Source organism: Microtus ochrogaster, chromosome 5 (assembly GCF_000317375.1).
Source record: "Microtus ochrogaster isolate Prairie Vole_2 chromosome 5, MicOch1.0, whole genome shotgun sequence".
NCBI classification, from domain to species: domain Eukaryota; kingdom Metazoa; phylum Chordata; class Mammalia; order Rodentia; family Cricetidae; genus Microtus; species Microtus ochrogaster.
In genome coordinates this window covers 49,557,940-49,572,253 of record NC_022012.1, presented here as the reverse complement: position 1 = coordinate 49,572,253, position 14,314 = coordinate 49,557,940, and the positions used below count along the sequence as shown (strand labels likewise).

Below are 14,314 nucleotides of genomic sequence, written 5' to 3'. Positions count from 1 at the left end.
TTATTGGTTGACTGTCATGGATGGCATGGTTTGAGCATGGTTATTGGTTGACTGTCATAACATGGGTTGTTGGATGTTACTGGACAGATACTAACACTTAAGTGTTCTCAGAAAAGATAATGCTAAAACTGGATTTTTCCTTTTGAAATAAAGATGTATAAAAAGGACAGGGAGCCAGACAGTGGTATTGCATGCCTTTAAAAGCAGCACTCAGGAGGCAGAGATAGGCAGATCTCTGTGAGTTTGAGGCCAGCCTGGTCTACAGATAGAGCTCCAGGACGCCAGGGCTACACAGAGAAACTCTTTCATAAAATAAAATAAAATAAAATAAATATATAGGCTAGGGACTTGCTCAGTAAAGTGCTTGTCATGCAATCTTGAGAACCTGAATTCAGTACTGGAGCCAGGCAAGGTATTTGTAAGCTCAGTGCTGGTGGGGCGGTGGAGACGAGCAGACCCTGGGGTTCACTGGGCAGCCAGCCTAACTGGTAATCCACTAGCCAGTGAGAAACCCTGTCTTTAAAAAACAAGTTAGACAGCTTATAAAGAGCGACTACCCTGAGGTTGTTCTCTAGCACCTCCATGTGTACACAAATATGTGCACACACACACACGTGCCTGCACACACATGTATGTACATACACATGTATACATATGCAAAAATAATACTTCCCAAAGAAGAAAAAGGTTTATAAGACGTCAATAAAATAGGGTGAGTGTGTTGATATACATTGTCTAGGTGAGTCCCTAAAACTAGGAAGTGTGCTCCGTATGAACCAGGACACTTCTATTGAGTTTTTTTGTTTTTTTTTTTTTTTTTTGGTTTTTCGAGACAGGGTTTCCCTGTGGCTTTGGAGCCTGTCCTGGAACTTATACTTAGAATACACATGTTTGAACTTACTTAATTCACCTAAAAAAATTGCCTGGCAAGACAATGGAGTCAAAACAACTTCTGTCTCTCCAGGAATTATCCCATAGCAGCAAAGAAAATACAGAAAAGCGTCAGCTCTCTCGGCTGCAACTGCAAGGCCTCTTCCCCTGTGTTTGTGAGAACAGAGCTGATGCAGAAATAGTAAAGGATTCGTCAGTCGAACAGAAACTGAGAGCAAGCAAACTCACCCATCATCTTTCTGAGCAAAGAACACACACAGTACCACACACTCTCTGGGCTCCTATCTGGAGACTGAGACTCCAAGGACGCTCCTGAGAAAAAGCGTGGGCAGAGGAGGGATCCCTTGAGCATCACCATGTGCTTGCTGATGTAGAAAAATAAGTGTGTGGCTCAGTTTGCTTTGGCAATGGACTTCATATGACAAAGGGCCAGGTCTGGGCTCCCTCCTGAGTCAGTGCTGCCTGGGGACAGCTCTAGGAAGCTCTATCGGAGAGGAGCTCCTACAGCTGACATCAGGATACACATGGCTGGGGCTGGTAAGATGGCTTAGGGGTTAAAGACCCTTTCCACACTCTTAACGTCTCAGTCTGTGCCCTGAGACCTACATGGCAGGAAGAACTGACTTAGGCACACACACACCTTCTCCCTCCTCCCAGTAATAAAAACATAAATTTTATGAAAGAAAGGCTTGGTTCAGCTGACGACTGGTGTGCTCCACCCATGTGATAGTATGTTACTCAGACATAAAAAGGAATGGAGGCCTGACTCACACCGCAGCATGGACCAATCCTGAAAACACATTCAGTGACAGAAGCCAGACACAGAGGGCCACACTGTGGCCTTGACCTTGATTACAGGAAGCATAAAGAATGCTAACATTCATAGAGACAAAGAGTAGATTTGGGTTGGCAAAAGCTCTGTAAAGGGGAAGTGGGAGGGACTGCTGATGGGTGGTGAAAGCTCCCTCGGGAGCCAAGTTACTTTGGAACTAGTGGGAGGTATTGGTTGCATATTATGTTTGTACTAAATGCCACCCCCAGTACCCATGTAAAAGCCTGGTGTGGTATCGCTCTCATAGGACTGGGGGAAAGGGGGGCAAAACTCAGAGGACCCCTGGGGTTTTACTAGCCAGCCTAGACTAGTTCAATTGGTGAGCCCCAGGTTCAATAGGAGACCGTTGTTTAAAAAAAAAATGGTTGAAAGAAATTGAAGAAGGAATCCATCATAGAACCTTTGACCTCCATATTCGTGTGTGTGTGTGTGTGTGTGTGTGTGTGTGTGTGTGTGTGTGTATTCACATACACAAATAACACACTGGAAGAGAAAGGAAGGGGAAGAGGAAACAGTTAGAGCTGCCATTGCATCGTCATCACCCCAGGCCCCTGTCTGCACACCCGCTGTGTCTCTTCTTCCTGGGCAGGACCTCAGGAGGCCCCAAGAGCTTTTGCAACCTCAGGAAGAGGAGAAGTGGGCTCTCTGCTCCCAAGTGGCCAGCTGGGTCCCTTCTTAGACAAGGGCAGGCTGTGTTTAAGAAACCCCATTTGCACAATTCTCATTTTGATTCCAAAGACTCTGTTTGTTCTTGGTGCACAAGGTCACGTGGGAACACAGGAACCCTGCATGACCAAGCAGCACAGAACCCAGGAAGCTGCATGGGCACAGCCTCCCCTTAGGCTCCTGCTAGGAGTACCCCTAGTCTGCCTAAGGGCACCCACTCTCACTGTTCAGTAGTGTGGCCCATTTGAACAGATGTCCTTGAACCAAACCCAAGGCAGACTCTCACTCTCTGTCTTAGCTCTGTCCTCTGAGGCTTGCCCAGGACAAAGTGGCCCATCTTCCTGGTACAGCCTCAGAACTTGGGGATGCTGAAGATGGGGCAGTGGATGGTTCACCCAAGAAAGGCCTGTGTCTGACTTATCCTTGTGGACTCTGGACAGTTTTCTCCACCTCTCCAGGTCTCAGATTCCCAGCCTGTACCATGGCCTGTCATCCTTCCCTAAGGCTTGGTTGAAACCAGGGGTAAAGCAATGCTCAGAAACAGGCAAAGGGCCCTGGGGCAGTAGCAACCCTTGGCAGCTCAACTGTGTGGAACTTGCCTGAGTAACTCAGCCCTCTTGCTAGCCAGAGAAGGCGGGCCATGACTTCTAAAGAGATCCCTGGTGCATCCCTGGGTATGTTCCAGAGAAAGAAGGGGCCAGAACTAAAGGAGGACATTTCCATTCCTCCCAGATGAGAAGAAAGGGCTGGCCACCCCTTGTTTGTGCTCAGAGGCCTTGCTTGGTTTGACATTTTTTTCTCAGTGCCTGGCCTTGACCTGATCTTTCCCCCATATTCCTGATTTCTTCTCAACCTGCTAATGCCAGGTCCTTAGAGGGCAGTGACGAAACAGGTTAGACAGCCAGAGGGCTGGAGCCAGTTTTGACCATAACTGCCATAACCTCAAGCTGCCCTTCATATATATATATCACATAATATATATAGTGTGTATGTGTGTGTCTCACATAATATATATATAGTGTGTATGTGTACATACATATAATATATTGGTGTATGTGAGATAGATAGATAGATAGATAGATAGATAGATAGATAGATAGATAGATAGATAGATAGATTGTGTGTGTGTGTGTGTGTGTGTGTGTGTGTGTATTTATGAGACAAGGTCTCATAAATCCCAGATTACCCCTTGAGCTTTCCTTGTACCAGAGATTACTCTGAACATCTGTCATTTTGCCTCTACCTCCCGAGTGCTGGGATTGCAGGCACTAACTACCACACCTGGCTTAGGAAGTGCTAGAATTTGACGCCAGGTGAGCATTGTACATCCTGGCGCTATGTGGTATTTTATAAGGCCCGCACCCTGGCACTGCAGAGGGATACTCTCTCAGTCTTCCTGTTAGAGGTACTCCAGTCATTGCAAGCACACAAATTCCCCGACACCATGCTGTGAGAACATTGGAGAGCTTGCTGGCACCAAGGTTTGGGTGCTTGCTTTTCACGCTCTGTGAGTCTACAGAAACTCACCCTTGTTAGTAGGATGCCTCGGCAGATCACTGCACACAACCCCCTCATTCATGCTGGGCAGACTATACAGGGAGAGTTTTCTCCTCTGTGTTCATAGCCTAGCTCCATTCCATCCTCCCCACCCATGACAAGGTCCAAGGCATGGGACTAACCCTTCTCCTCATTCCCACGGGCTCTGCGGGGAAAGCCGAGGCTGTGGGAAGCCTCGGCCCCTTCCCCAGTCTGTGAGGGTTGGCTGTCAGGCTGCTGAGGCTTCCATTCCTGCACACAGGAGCTTGTCTGTTTCAGGTGGTTTGTCTCTGGCAGAGACAGGAAGGGAATGCCAAATTAACGCTGGGCAATAAATTCTGCAAAAGCCAATAAAACCAAAGCAGAGGGCTGGAGGGAAGAACCACAGCAACTGATTAAACATTTTTGTTGGCAGACTCAGGCATGGGCACATTTTCCAAGGTTTGCATCAAGGAGACATCTGGCCCTGGCCCAGGGATTTGTAGGAGGGAATCCTAGCAAGCAGAAATGAAGGGCCAGGCAGGGCTGGACCCTATGGGGATCCCAAGCTACTGGTGAGCCGCTTCCAAGCACCTGAGCACCAACAGTGGCCCTAGTTAGCTGGTTAGGAAACTTCCTGGCCAGATCTACCAGCTACAGGAGTCAAGGTCTGGAGAAGATAGTGTTCTACGCTGGGAATGCCTGCCATCCTGCCCAGCCCTACCCAGACTCAGTATTCCGAACTAGAAGACTAAGGCCTGGAGTGCCTTTGATTTTTAGGGAGACAGCAGAGCTATTGGCTAGGTCAGAGAAGGCTCTGGGATTCCAGCCTCTTGGGTCCTTTAACCAGAACATAAACTCTCTCATTCTACCACCCTGCCCATGCTAATTCTCTTCTCTAGATCCACCACCTCCCTCTGAGACTGTGCTGTGCCCTCTGCCTCCAGTGTACCAGCGGCTGCATTGCACACCCATGCCTGTGTGCCCCTAGCAGGCTCTGTGCTTTATCTTTGTTTATCCTTCATTGAAAGATGCTGTGGGCTCTTTGTGGGCACATGTGTACCTGCGGTGGAAGGTGGGGACACCCAGGTAGAGTGGACAGAGGCCAGCTGACATATAATCCCTGGATCTGTTTGGAAGAAATGGTTCCACAGGGAACTCTCTGTCCTTCACTCCCCACCACCCTTCCCATCCTTCCAGGAAGCCCTGTCTGAAACAGCTGCAAGACAGTGTCCTACAAGCCCAGGCTCCAGTATCACCGATGGCATGGGGACTACTCAAGAGGTGTCACCCCCCCACCCCATGTCAAAATCAAGACATGCCTGGCATCAAGGTTTGTCAAATGATCCCGGAGCCATGTGAACCTGGTTGGTCTACTTCCACGCTAAACCCATGGGCTAGGAGACTCCAGTTAGCTCCTGGGATGTGGACTTCTGCCATCAACTCGAGCAATTCTGGGGAACATCTGTCCTAGGGACCACCTCAGAAGCACAGACTCTGTTGTCCCAGGGACACCTGCCAGCTGGGACTCCATTCTTCCACAAGGCCTGGTCAAGTTCACTGCCTTGGCCCTGAGGCAAGCAAATCCTAATTGCTTCTGCATCTGGTGTAGTTGGGCTGGCCTCCTGTATACTCATCACTAGCCACACCAACAACTCCTGCCCTCAAACTACCTCATGCCTTCACAAACCCTTCACCCGGTCACTGCCCTGCACGTCTGTCTCTATGGACATACCTTGCGCCATATCCTGTGGTGAGATTCGGCCTCAGGAATAACGACAGCCAGACACTAGGAAATGTGTAGTGAATGAAACCCAGGTTTCCCGGCAATGAGTCACCCCAAAGAGGAGGTTTCAGGGCCCAAATCTTTACCTACCTCTGAGAAGAACACAGAGAGGATGACCAGACTGATCCAGTGAATGACACCAGCAAACTGGGATGCACTGGAAACTGTAACCAACACAGTGAGGCCAGGTTTAGGAGCAAAAAAATGAGACCATCCGTCTAGGGGGCTTTGTGGCATGGCAGCAGACTTTGGGGACCCCTGGGTGCTTGTAGAAACATTTGGATATGTTAGACACCGGGTCAGAGAGCAAGGGCAGCTATAACCAGTGGTTATGTGGGAGTAGTGGAGACATTGCGACCCAAATGCTTTTCTCTCCTCAAAGGCCATCTCCCTCGATTCCTCTGCCCACTGCCAGACCCAGGGAAGGAGGGGTCATGACCACAGCAAAGTTCTGGACCTGAGTGGGTGGCTTCAAGACCCACAGCACACCACCCCCACAGCTCAGTGCACTTTGTGCGGGCTCTGGGTAAGCCTCTCTGCTCCTCCGTTCTGAGCTCGCGATGCTTGTGGTAGTGGGGATGGTGGTGGCAGCAGCATGGAGAGATGGCTGGAGAGATGCCCGGCAGGGGGAGCTGATGGGTGAAGGCAGCAGAGTCTGTGGGCTGGGGCAGACAGAAGTCCCTTCCGGGTCCACAGGGGTGAGGTCAGCACTGATGATTCCTCCCTCAGTCATCTTCAGCTAGCCAGTCACTCTGAAGGGCAGGATGTCACAAACAGCCTCCAAACACTAGCAGGGCACAGTTTATGGGCTAGTGAAGGTAACAGCAAGGTGTGAGTGTCTATAATGGTGGGGTGACCTTGGTAGAAAGAGGGCAGAATGGTCCCCAGAGGGAATCCTCTGGGTGGATCAGGGGAACTTTGGGAGCAGGAGGTAGGGGTCTGTGGCAAACAGAGGGCCTGTTTCAAGCTATTCACGTTCCCCTTGATCAAAGAAAGATATCTTCTCTGGGTAGGGCTGGCTTTTCCTAGGCTCTAAATCCGTGAACCCTCTGAGTGGGTAAACATAAGGTCCTCAAGGAAATCCAAGAGGAAGGTTGGAATACTGGGTTCGAGGAGGGAGATGCAGGGGCCCCCTGGCGCAGGGCCAGTATGACCCTCAAAGGATGAGCCCTGGAGACAGCGTGAATTCCTCCCCATTCCGAGTCACATGAATACCAGTGGGAACCAAGAGGCTGAGGCCTGTGTGACTCTGAAAAGATCTCAGATGATTCTGGAAACATAAAATCTCTCCCCATTATTTCTCAAATGAATTCCTGTGCCTTTTTTACGGTTTGCTTTAGAAGAGCAATAAATCTCGGATTGTGCGTTTTATGGAATTTAAGATGCCTTTTATGAGCTGCTATTGGATCTCCCACCAAAATCAATCTCCTGGATACTTAATTTTAAGCAAAATTCCAGTGTCAGCTGGGTTCTCAGTTCTACCTGATGCCTCATCACACACAACCTGAGAAGCCCAGGGCCCCAGTACAACCCGCCATAGCGAGAGAAGGGCTCCGTTATGGTCAGGTCCCATAAAACACAGAGTCTGGACGCAAGGAGGGAAAGCCTACAGCATGGTTTAATTGAAGACAGGTTGAGTGTAAAACCAGTACTGGGCACTTAATGTTGGGAGATACTTTAATTGGAACCAAGGGGCCACTGGCTACATAAAACCCAACTAGGCTTATCAGACAAAAGCAATTCTGTGCTCTCCCAGAGAGCAGACAAGGCTAGTGTGTCTTGGAAGGAGTGATGAACAAGCCCTGAGCACAGAAGATCCAATGAAGGATTTGGGGCATCCAAGAAAACAAGAGAACAAAAAGGGTTGGGGGGGGGGCTGAACCTCTCGTCCTGGATCCTGTCAGCGGTGGAAAACAAAAGCTCTCTGCAGGCAGTAATTTCACTTTTAAAGCATTTTGTACTTGAATGGTCCACCTCCCGGATCAAGAAAGGTGTGTGGGACTGTTCCATCAGCTATATGCTCATCCACAGGCAAGGGCCAGACTTGTGAGCCTCTGGCCTTCTGCTGCACCAAGCAGGGTTTTCCAAGGGCGGAGGTTGGAGGCGGGCCTCCACACTGACAATCATGCTGCCACAGTGCCTCCTGGTGCCCCCCACACACCAAAGGGCCGCCATTATGAGACCAGAAGGAATCCCCAAAGGAGGAAAAGTGGACAAAGAGTCAAGTAGTCTGGAGGTTTGGAGTCTCCTGCTCCATTCCTCTGACCTAGAGTGAGTCGTTGATACCCACAAGCTTTAATTTGTCTGCTTGTCTGTAAAATGGGGTCCTGTCCTATCCACCCTGTGCACCACATGGTTGCTGGCAGGTCTGAAGATGTCGGTGTGGAAAAGCATTTTCAGAGCTATCAGGACACATGTAAAGGATGCTGCCCACTTCAGGCTGGGACAAACACCAGCACTGCGGCTGCTGACTAGTTACCACAGGTGATCCATTTCCCAAAATGGAACTATTTAAGCCTGAAAAAGAAATCACCCTGGAAAATTCCAAATGAGAACAATTTAAAAAAATGCATACAGGGGTCCCCAACTTTTGTTTTTGCCTCATCAGTTTCTGATCATGGAACACTGGGAAGGGGGCTGAAGAGACCACATTGGACAGATGACAAAGGGATGTTGATGGTGACAGAGAAGCTGCCAAGTGTGTTCCCTCCCCAGGGGCAATCCCCATGGGCTGTTGTGGGACCCCTGAGGGATGCAGATGCAGTGAATATTGACATATGTATTTGCATAGGAATCTCTCTTGCTACTCACACTGGAGAAGCTTTATATCTATTAGAAGTTCCAGGGTCAGGAGAATCACCACCAATATTACACAGGCTACCAGGAAACTGTTGAGACTCGCACTGAGCAAAAATACCTGCCAGATGGCTGCTCTCTTCCCACAGCACGGCTTCAGCCAGTTAGACCTGTAGGGACAAAAGGAGAAGAGGGGCTAAGGGGCTGAGGGGAGACCCTGGCCGCAGCCTTGCCTCAAACCCACCAGCCTGGCTCCCCCTGGGCCTGAGGTTAGTTTGTTTTGTTGGCCACGCTGGGGACGGCAGGCAGGGCCTTGCTAAGCCAAGCAGGCCCTCCACTACTGAGCTACATCCACGGCTGGGCATCATGGGAGACTATGCCTCTTCAAGAGGCCACTGGGTAGAATCGCACGAGTAAAGCAATCTCATTAAGGGGCACAGCTGGACTTTCAGGTTGACTTTGGGAACTTACAGGAACTCTATGGGATTCGGGCTTCTCAGGTTGGAAATGGGTGTAAAACTCATACTCCACGGGTGAGTCAAACTTGCCCAGGTGGCAAGAGCCACAGGACAAGCCGCTGTCACTCTCTTTCTATGTCTCTCAGAACCCAGCCCATGTGCTGGCATTTGGGGAAATCTCCGTTTCTACTTAGCAAATATGCTAAGCACCCAGCAGATGGAATTAAACCTTTGTCGGCTATGAAAAGAAGTGTTGCATTGGATCCCTGTTTCTCAAGACAGATTATCTAAACACTGGTTCTTCAGAGTGTTAGTAGCTGTTACTTGATTCCCCCCTCCTCAGAAATTCAATAATTGGGTAAGTTTGGGGAAATCTGGGTCAAAGTTCAATGGTCATTTATGTGTGGGGTATTCCAGTGCCTTTACTATGCTGCTATGCCTCACTGTGCTCTACACGGATAGCATCTGTGCTTACCAAACTGGTTAGGCCAGGGCTACCTCTTGTCACACAGCATCAGGTGGGACTCATACCCTGTGTATGGCTGTCTTTGGGGAGGCATTTGTAGGAGAGAGGAGGCCCCTGAGGACAGACTATCCTGAATAGGGTGGAGTGGTCAGGAGGCCACAGGAGCTCAGAGCTCAGTTGAGCCTCTTAGGGTACTAGATGCCCTCCCCTGAGGAGCACAAGAGGGGGGCCTTTGGGAACACTGTGAGGCTGGGGTGCTGCACTCAGACCTCACTGATTGGGTTGTTTATGACCCATCCATGCCTGCCATCTATGCACCCCAAAGGGGCTGAGACGTGCCAGGGAAGTCTTTGCTTTGGGGACTGCCCCATTGCCCTGGGGTCATGTGCAAAGACATCAGGTCACTCTGGTACTCCACTTCCCCACTTGGAAAGTACAGAATAGTATTTTTAACTTATAGAGTTGTTGAAAGATAAAGGAAATAATGTATCTGACCTGCAAACACAGTGTGACTGAAATGACATCATGATGATGATGGTGATGATGATGATGATGATGATACTGATGGTGATAATGGTGATGATGATGATACGGAGGGTGATGGTGATGGTCACGGTCATGATAATAATATCTGATGGCCTAAATGTTTGACCATCACCACATCTTTCCCATTCATAGGGAGTCAGTCTGCTGTAGCCTGCTGTAAGGAGAACCAGTGTCTTCCTCTTGAAGACTCGGGTGTCAATGGGCTGGGAAGGCAGCCTCACTTTAGCCCTCTCTGAAAGAGTGATGTGGATGGACACTTTCAGCTGGTGACGTCTTCCTCCTGGTTTGTTCAGAGAAAGCTTGAAAGCCAGAGGTCTTGAAGAATCCTATCAGGAAACCAGGCTTGCTTAAGCCTCTCGGGATATTTCTAACACCTACGGGAATGATTGACGGTCTCCGTCCTTGGCTCAGTGGTGATGCAAAGACCAGGGGTGGGGTGGTCCTCTCCAGACTCGGGAAGCGGGTTGTAGAAAGAGACACTTAGAGACTGCAACATGATGGAGGAGGCCAAGCAGATCACTTTGAATGGGGGAAGAAGGGTTGCCATGAGTTCCTACAAAGGCCAAGGGTATAGAGTGAGAGAGGAGGAGACTGGCTGGGTTAAGAGACAAATGGAAAACAGGCTACAAAGCCTGGTGGGCACTAAATCACAAAGACCAACCGGGGGATCTCTGTGGCCCCTTGCAGGGCAAACTTACAACGCACTGTTGGTCACACTTCTCATTTTTCTTGCAGGCTCCTACAGGTCAACCCAAACAGGAGCCACATCGAGAGCAGTAGAATTGCTAGATAAATTCAAATTTCAGATAAACATTGATAAACATTGAACACCTTCCTAACACAAGTATGCCCCCAGATACTGCATAGAAGACACCCCTAATATATATATATATTCTTCAAACATTATTATTGTTATTTGCCAGGTCTGGCCAACTCAGCTGAGGGGCTGAGGGTCAAGGATCCTGGTGAGAGCGGCTGTGATTTAGTTGGAGAAATGCACAGATGAAGAGGCCATGTTAGCATTTGAAAAGCTCAGCTTGATTTTCCCAGCGGTACCCTGAGAGGGTAAACAGAGAGCTCTAGCACCCGGAAGAAGTACTTTCAGAGTGGTAACTATCCTTTTCTTGAGGGTACACAACCCTGGGACACGTGGAGGAGCCAGGGAAATCTAGAGGAAAACCCGTGAGGTCAGCCGTGCCATGAGAGGCGGAGGGAAGTACAGGGAAGCCTCCACAGTGTGATCACGGACAGCCTGTTCCCATCCAGCTGGAGGACCCCAGAGGCCGAAGGCTGCTGCCCACTGGAGCCAGTTTCCTCAGACTGCGTTCCTGCAGCCGACACTCTTGGCTGTGAAGAACTCCGTTCTCCTCACCCTCTGTCTTACCTGCTCCCTACTTCCTTCCCAGCCTGCCACTCCTGCCTCTCCTTCTGCCTGGTCCTATTTGCGTCGTCCCCGCTCTCGGTTTGTGCCCAGCCTTCAACCTGGCACTTGACAAAATTTTGTACCGTGCCCTTCCCATCCCGTGCTCTTCCAATAGCATGCATTCTCTCCCAGGGTATAAAGACTCCTCAGGTCCAGCCCCACAGCATCCACTATTAGTGGCCGCTAACACCGGTGCCATTTCATTGGCATCTGAAATGGGAGCCCAAGCAGCTTTGGACGCTATAAATAAAACGGGCAGCTGGGAAGACTGTTGGCCCTGGGTGATGTCCAGTGGTGAACAGGAGGTTTCGCCCTCGTGGTCAGTGGGAGCAGCTGGGCACTCTTCCGCCCCCCACCTTGTACATCTGATGACTGTGAGATGTGCCCCGAGAGCCTGCTGCTCCTGGTGTCCCGGAGGAGAGCCCCCAAGCAGAGGGAGGGAAAGCTCCATCTGGGTGCAGCTCATCTGAGTCATGTTCAGAGAGACCACTTTACACTGCTGCTCAAGTGTGAAAACGCTGACTCTGCTTTTGAAAGAGCTGTGGGCAGACCTGGAGTCATCTGCGATCTGAGGTTAGCCTGAGTTGGGGAGAGGATCAGACGGAAGGGCTCATAAAGGAGGCTGGGGCAGATCTGGATGGCAAAGAATCCTGGATCCCCTGTATAGGCCAGGTGGGCCCTGTGTCCCAAGTCAGCCAAACCGGTTACATGGTAGTGGGAAAGAAGAATTCAGACAAGTTATACTGCGCTATAGGGTGACAGGGACATTAACAGGGAAACCCAGAGCTGGTGCAGGACCCAGGATGGTGAAGTGTTGAGCTCACATTTAAGACCAGGTGTTAAGAAGTAGAGGATCACCCCCTGAGCCCCAGCCCGCCACCCTGTGTTTGTAAGGCTTGCTTACTTGAAAAGTTTTACCCCAGCTGGACTTCTTGACTGTTTCCACCCCCTCATCAGGGGGTGGGAAGGACATGGGACCCTCACCTGAGTATCGAGCTGCTGCATGAATTCTGCCCTAACTGCACAGGGCTAGAATATATAGTTGAAGAAGACTAGGGGAGAGAAGCTCCACATATTCATCTATGGGAAAGCCCTCATTCCTGCTGGGTAAAGACCTTCTGGTTCAACCTTTTGGGGGAGAAACACCCACACCCCCTATAGATAGATAACTCCAGACCCCCAAAGGAGTTGCAAAGCCAAGCCTACCTCTCCAGGTCCTGTATTTCTACTCCTGTGGCAACTTAGCTGCGCCCAACCAAAGCTTGGCCCTCAGCTACCCGTCCCTCAACTACATCAGCCTGGGAGTGTCCCAGGCTGCACAAGGAGGTGGTATTTGTGTCATAGGCGCTATCACAAATACTGGGTGAACCTCTTTCCTCCCAGTGACCCCACGACACATAGCAGGGACTTGAGAGACAGTGACGAAGGAAGACCATCTATCTAATAAGGGACCCACTGTGGACGGATGTGTCTGAGCAGGGAGGCCTGGAGGTGGGGGTTGGGATCTGCATCCAGGTCAGGGGTTGTTGCAAAGCCCTAAGGGTCAAGCCATACTCCTGGCCTCTTATGGGTTATGACCATGATCTAACTTCCTGGGTGATTCCAAGGTGTAGTCCCACTGTCCTGATTCTTCATACTCATGGCCTGGGCACCTGCGGAGTTACGGGAGCTGCACCGGCCTCACACCCACTGAACATGGTGCTGCATTCCAATAAGAACCCCGAAATACGGACGAGAGCTCTTCTTACAGGTGACAAGTATTATGGAGGATGAACAGGGTTTGGTGAAGGAAGCTTGGGAGCAGGACAGAGATCACAGTGGCAGAAAACAGGGCCACAACCAGCTCAGCATGAAGTCCAGTAGGCTTGCCTGTGGCTCCGTTTTGAACAAGAGAGGCCTGGATAGGGCTATATAACTCTACAGGGGCGAAGATCCAAAGGCTTCTGGGCAGAGCTCGCCAATGGGAGTGGGGCCTGTAGCGCTGAACCTGCAGGTCCCTGGCTGGCCTCACGTTTAGCGTCCTGAACAGCTAACTGTGAAATGATAGTAACTCAGACATTGCAAGGACAGTGTGTGTTCGTGGCAAAAGAAGGAAGTATTTCCCTTTTCTAAAGATCCCTGAGCCGTTAAGTAAAGCGGGCACCAGGATAGACTGAGAAAAATTGCTTTCTGGTAGCCTCAGCGCATCAAAGCACGGGGTGGTGTCATTCCTGGAGTTGCCACTGGACGGCAGGCGTGCCCCAATTTTCTAACATGTGCTATAAAAGTCAGGGGCTGTTCTGGAGCAGGCTTGGGCTGCCCAAATAATACCAACAGATGGACCTGCTGGCAGGTGGTATCCCAGAGAAGTTCCGGCACCCCCTCCTGAGGCTTCAGAAGAGTCCGGGAGTGGGGCGCAGATGAGGGCCTGTGCGGCTTCTACTTTATATTCTTAGTTGTTTGGGTAACAATTAGAAAATAAATTCTAGAATATGAAAATGAACTTTGGCGAATCTCCCAAAGCTCTTTTATGGTAGGTAAGGCCATAAGAGTGGCCTGAGAGACAGGCAGGCAGGCAGTGTTCGTAAGCTTGGCACCGAAACAGCCCCATCCTAAAGGTGAAGTAGGCTACGTGGTGTAGACCAGTCAGGCTCAGCTTGCTCCACCCCGCAATCCACTGCCACTGCGTGCTTAGGCAGTAGAAGGGGAATGCCGGATGCTGGATGGGGGCAGAGGAAACTGTATGCCTTCTCCTGGTGGAACGGTGGAGACGGCCGAGACTCTGCCATCTTAAAAGGTGCTCCGCAGCAGGGCGGTGGGGACAACAAAGGTCAGAGACCCCTGGGGTGACCTTGTTAGCTGCACATTTAGCTTGTCAACCATCAAGTGCCCAAAGAAATGAGAGGAGGTCAGAATGGGTTTAGAAGCCAATTGGTCGCAGCAGCTGACATGAAGC

At 50.3% G+C, this 14,314-nt stretch overlaps 1 protein-coding gene across 4 annotated transcripts in view; it reads right to left on the bottom strand.

Annotated features, from left to right (window-relative positions):
• Positions 1 to 14,314, bottom strand: part of Tmem266 (transmembrane protein 266) — a 108,916-nt gene that overhangs the window by 29,879 nt on the left and 64,723 nt on the right. For all 4 annotated transcript variants that reach the window (XM_026779468.1, XM_005347390.2, XM_026779467.1 and 1 more), the window contains exons 4-5: positions 8,502 to 8,656; positions 5,781 to 5,854 (exon numbers count right to left, since the gene is read on the bottom strand). In XM_026779468.1, the coding sequence (XP_026635269.1) occupies positions 5,781 to 5,854; positions 8,502 to 8,656 (229 nt within the window). The remainder of the gene's footprint in view (positions 1 to 5,780; positions 5,855 to 8,501; positions 8,657 to 14,314) is intronic.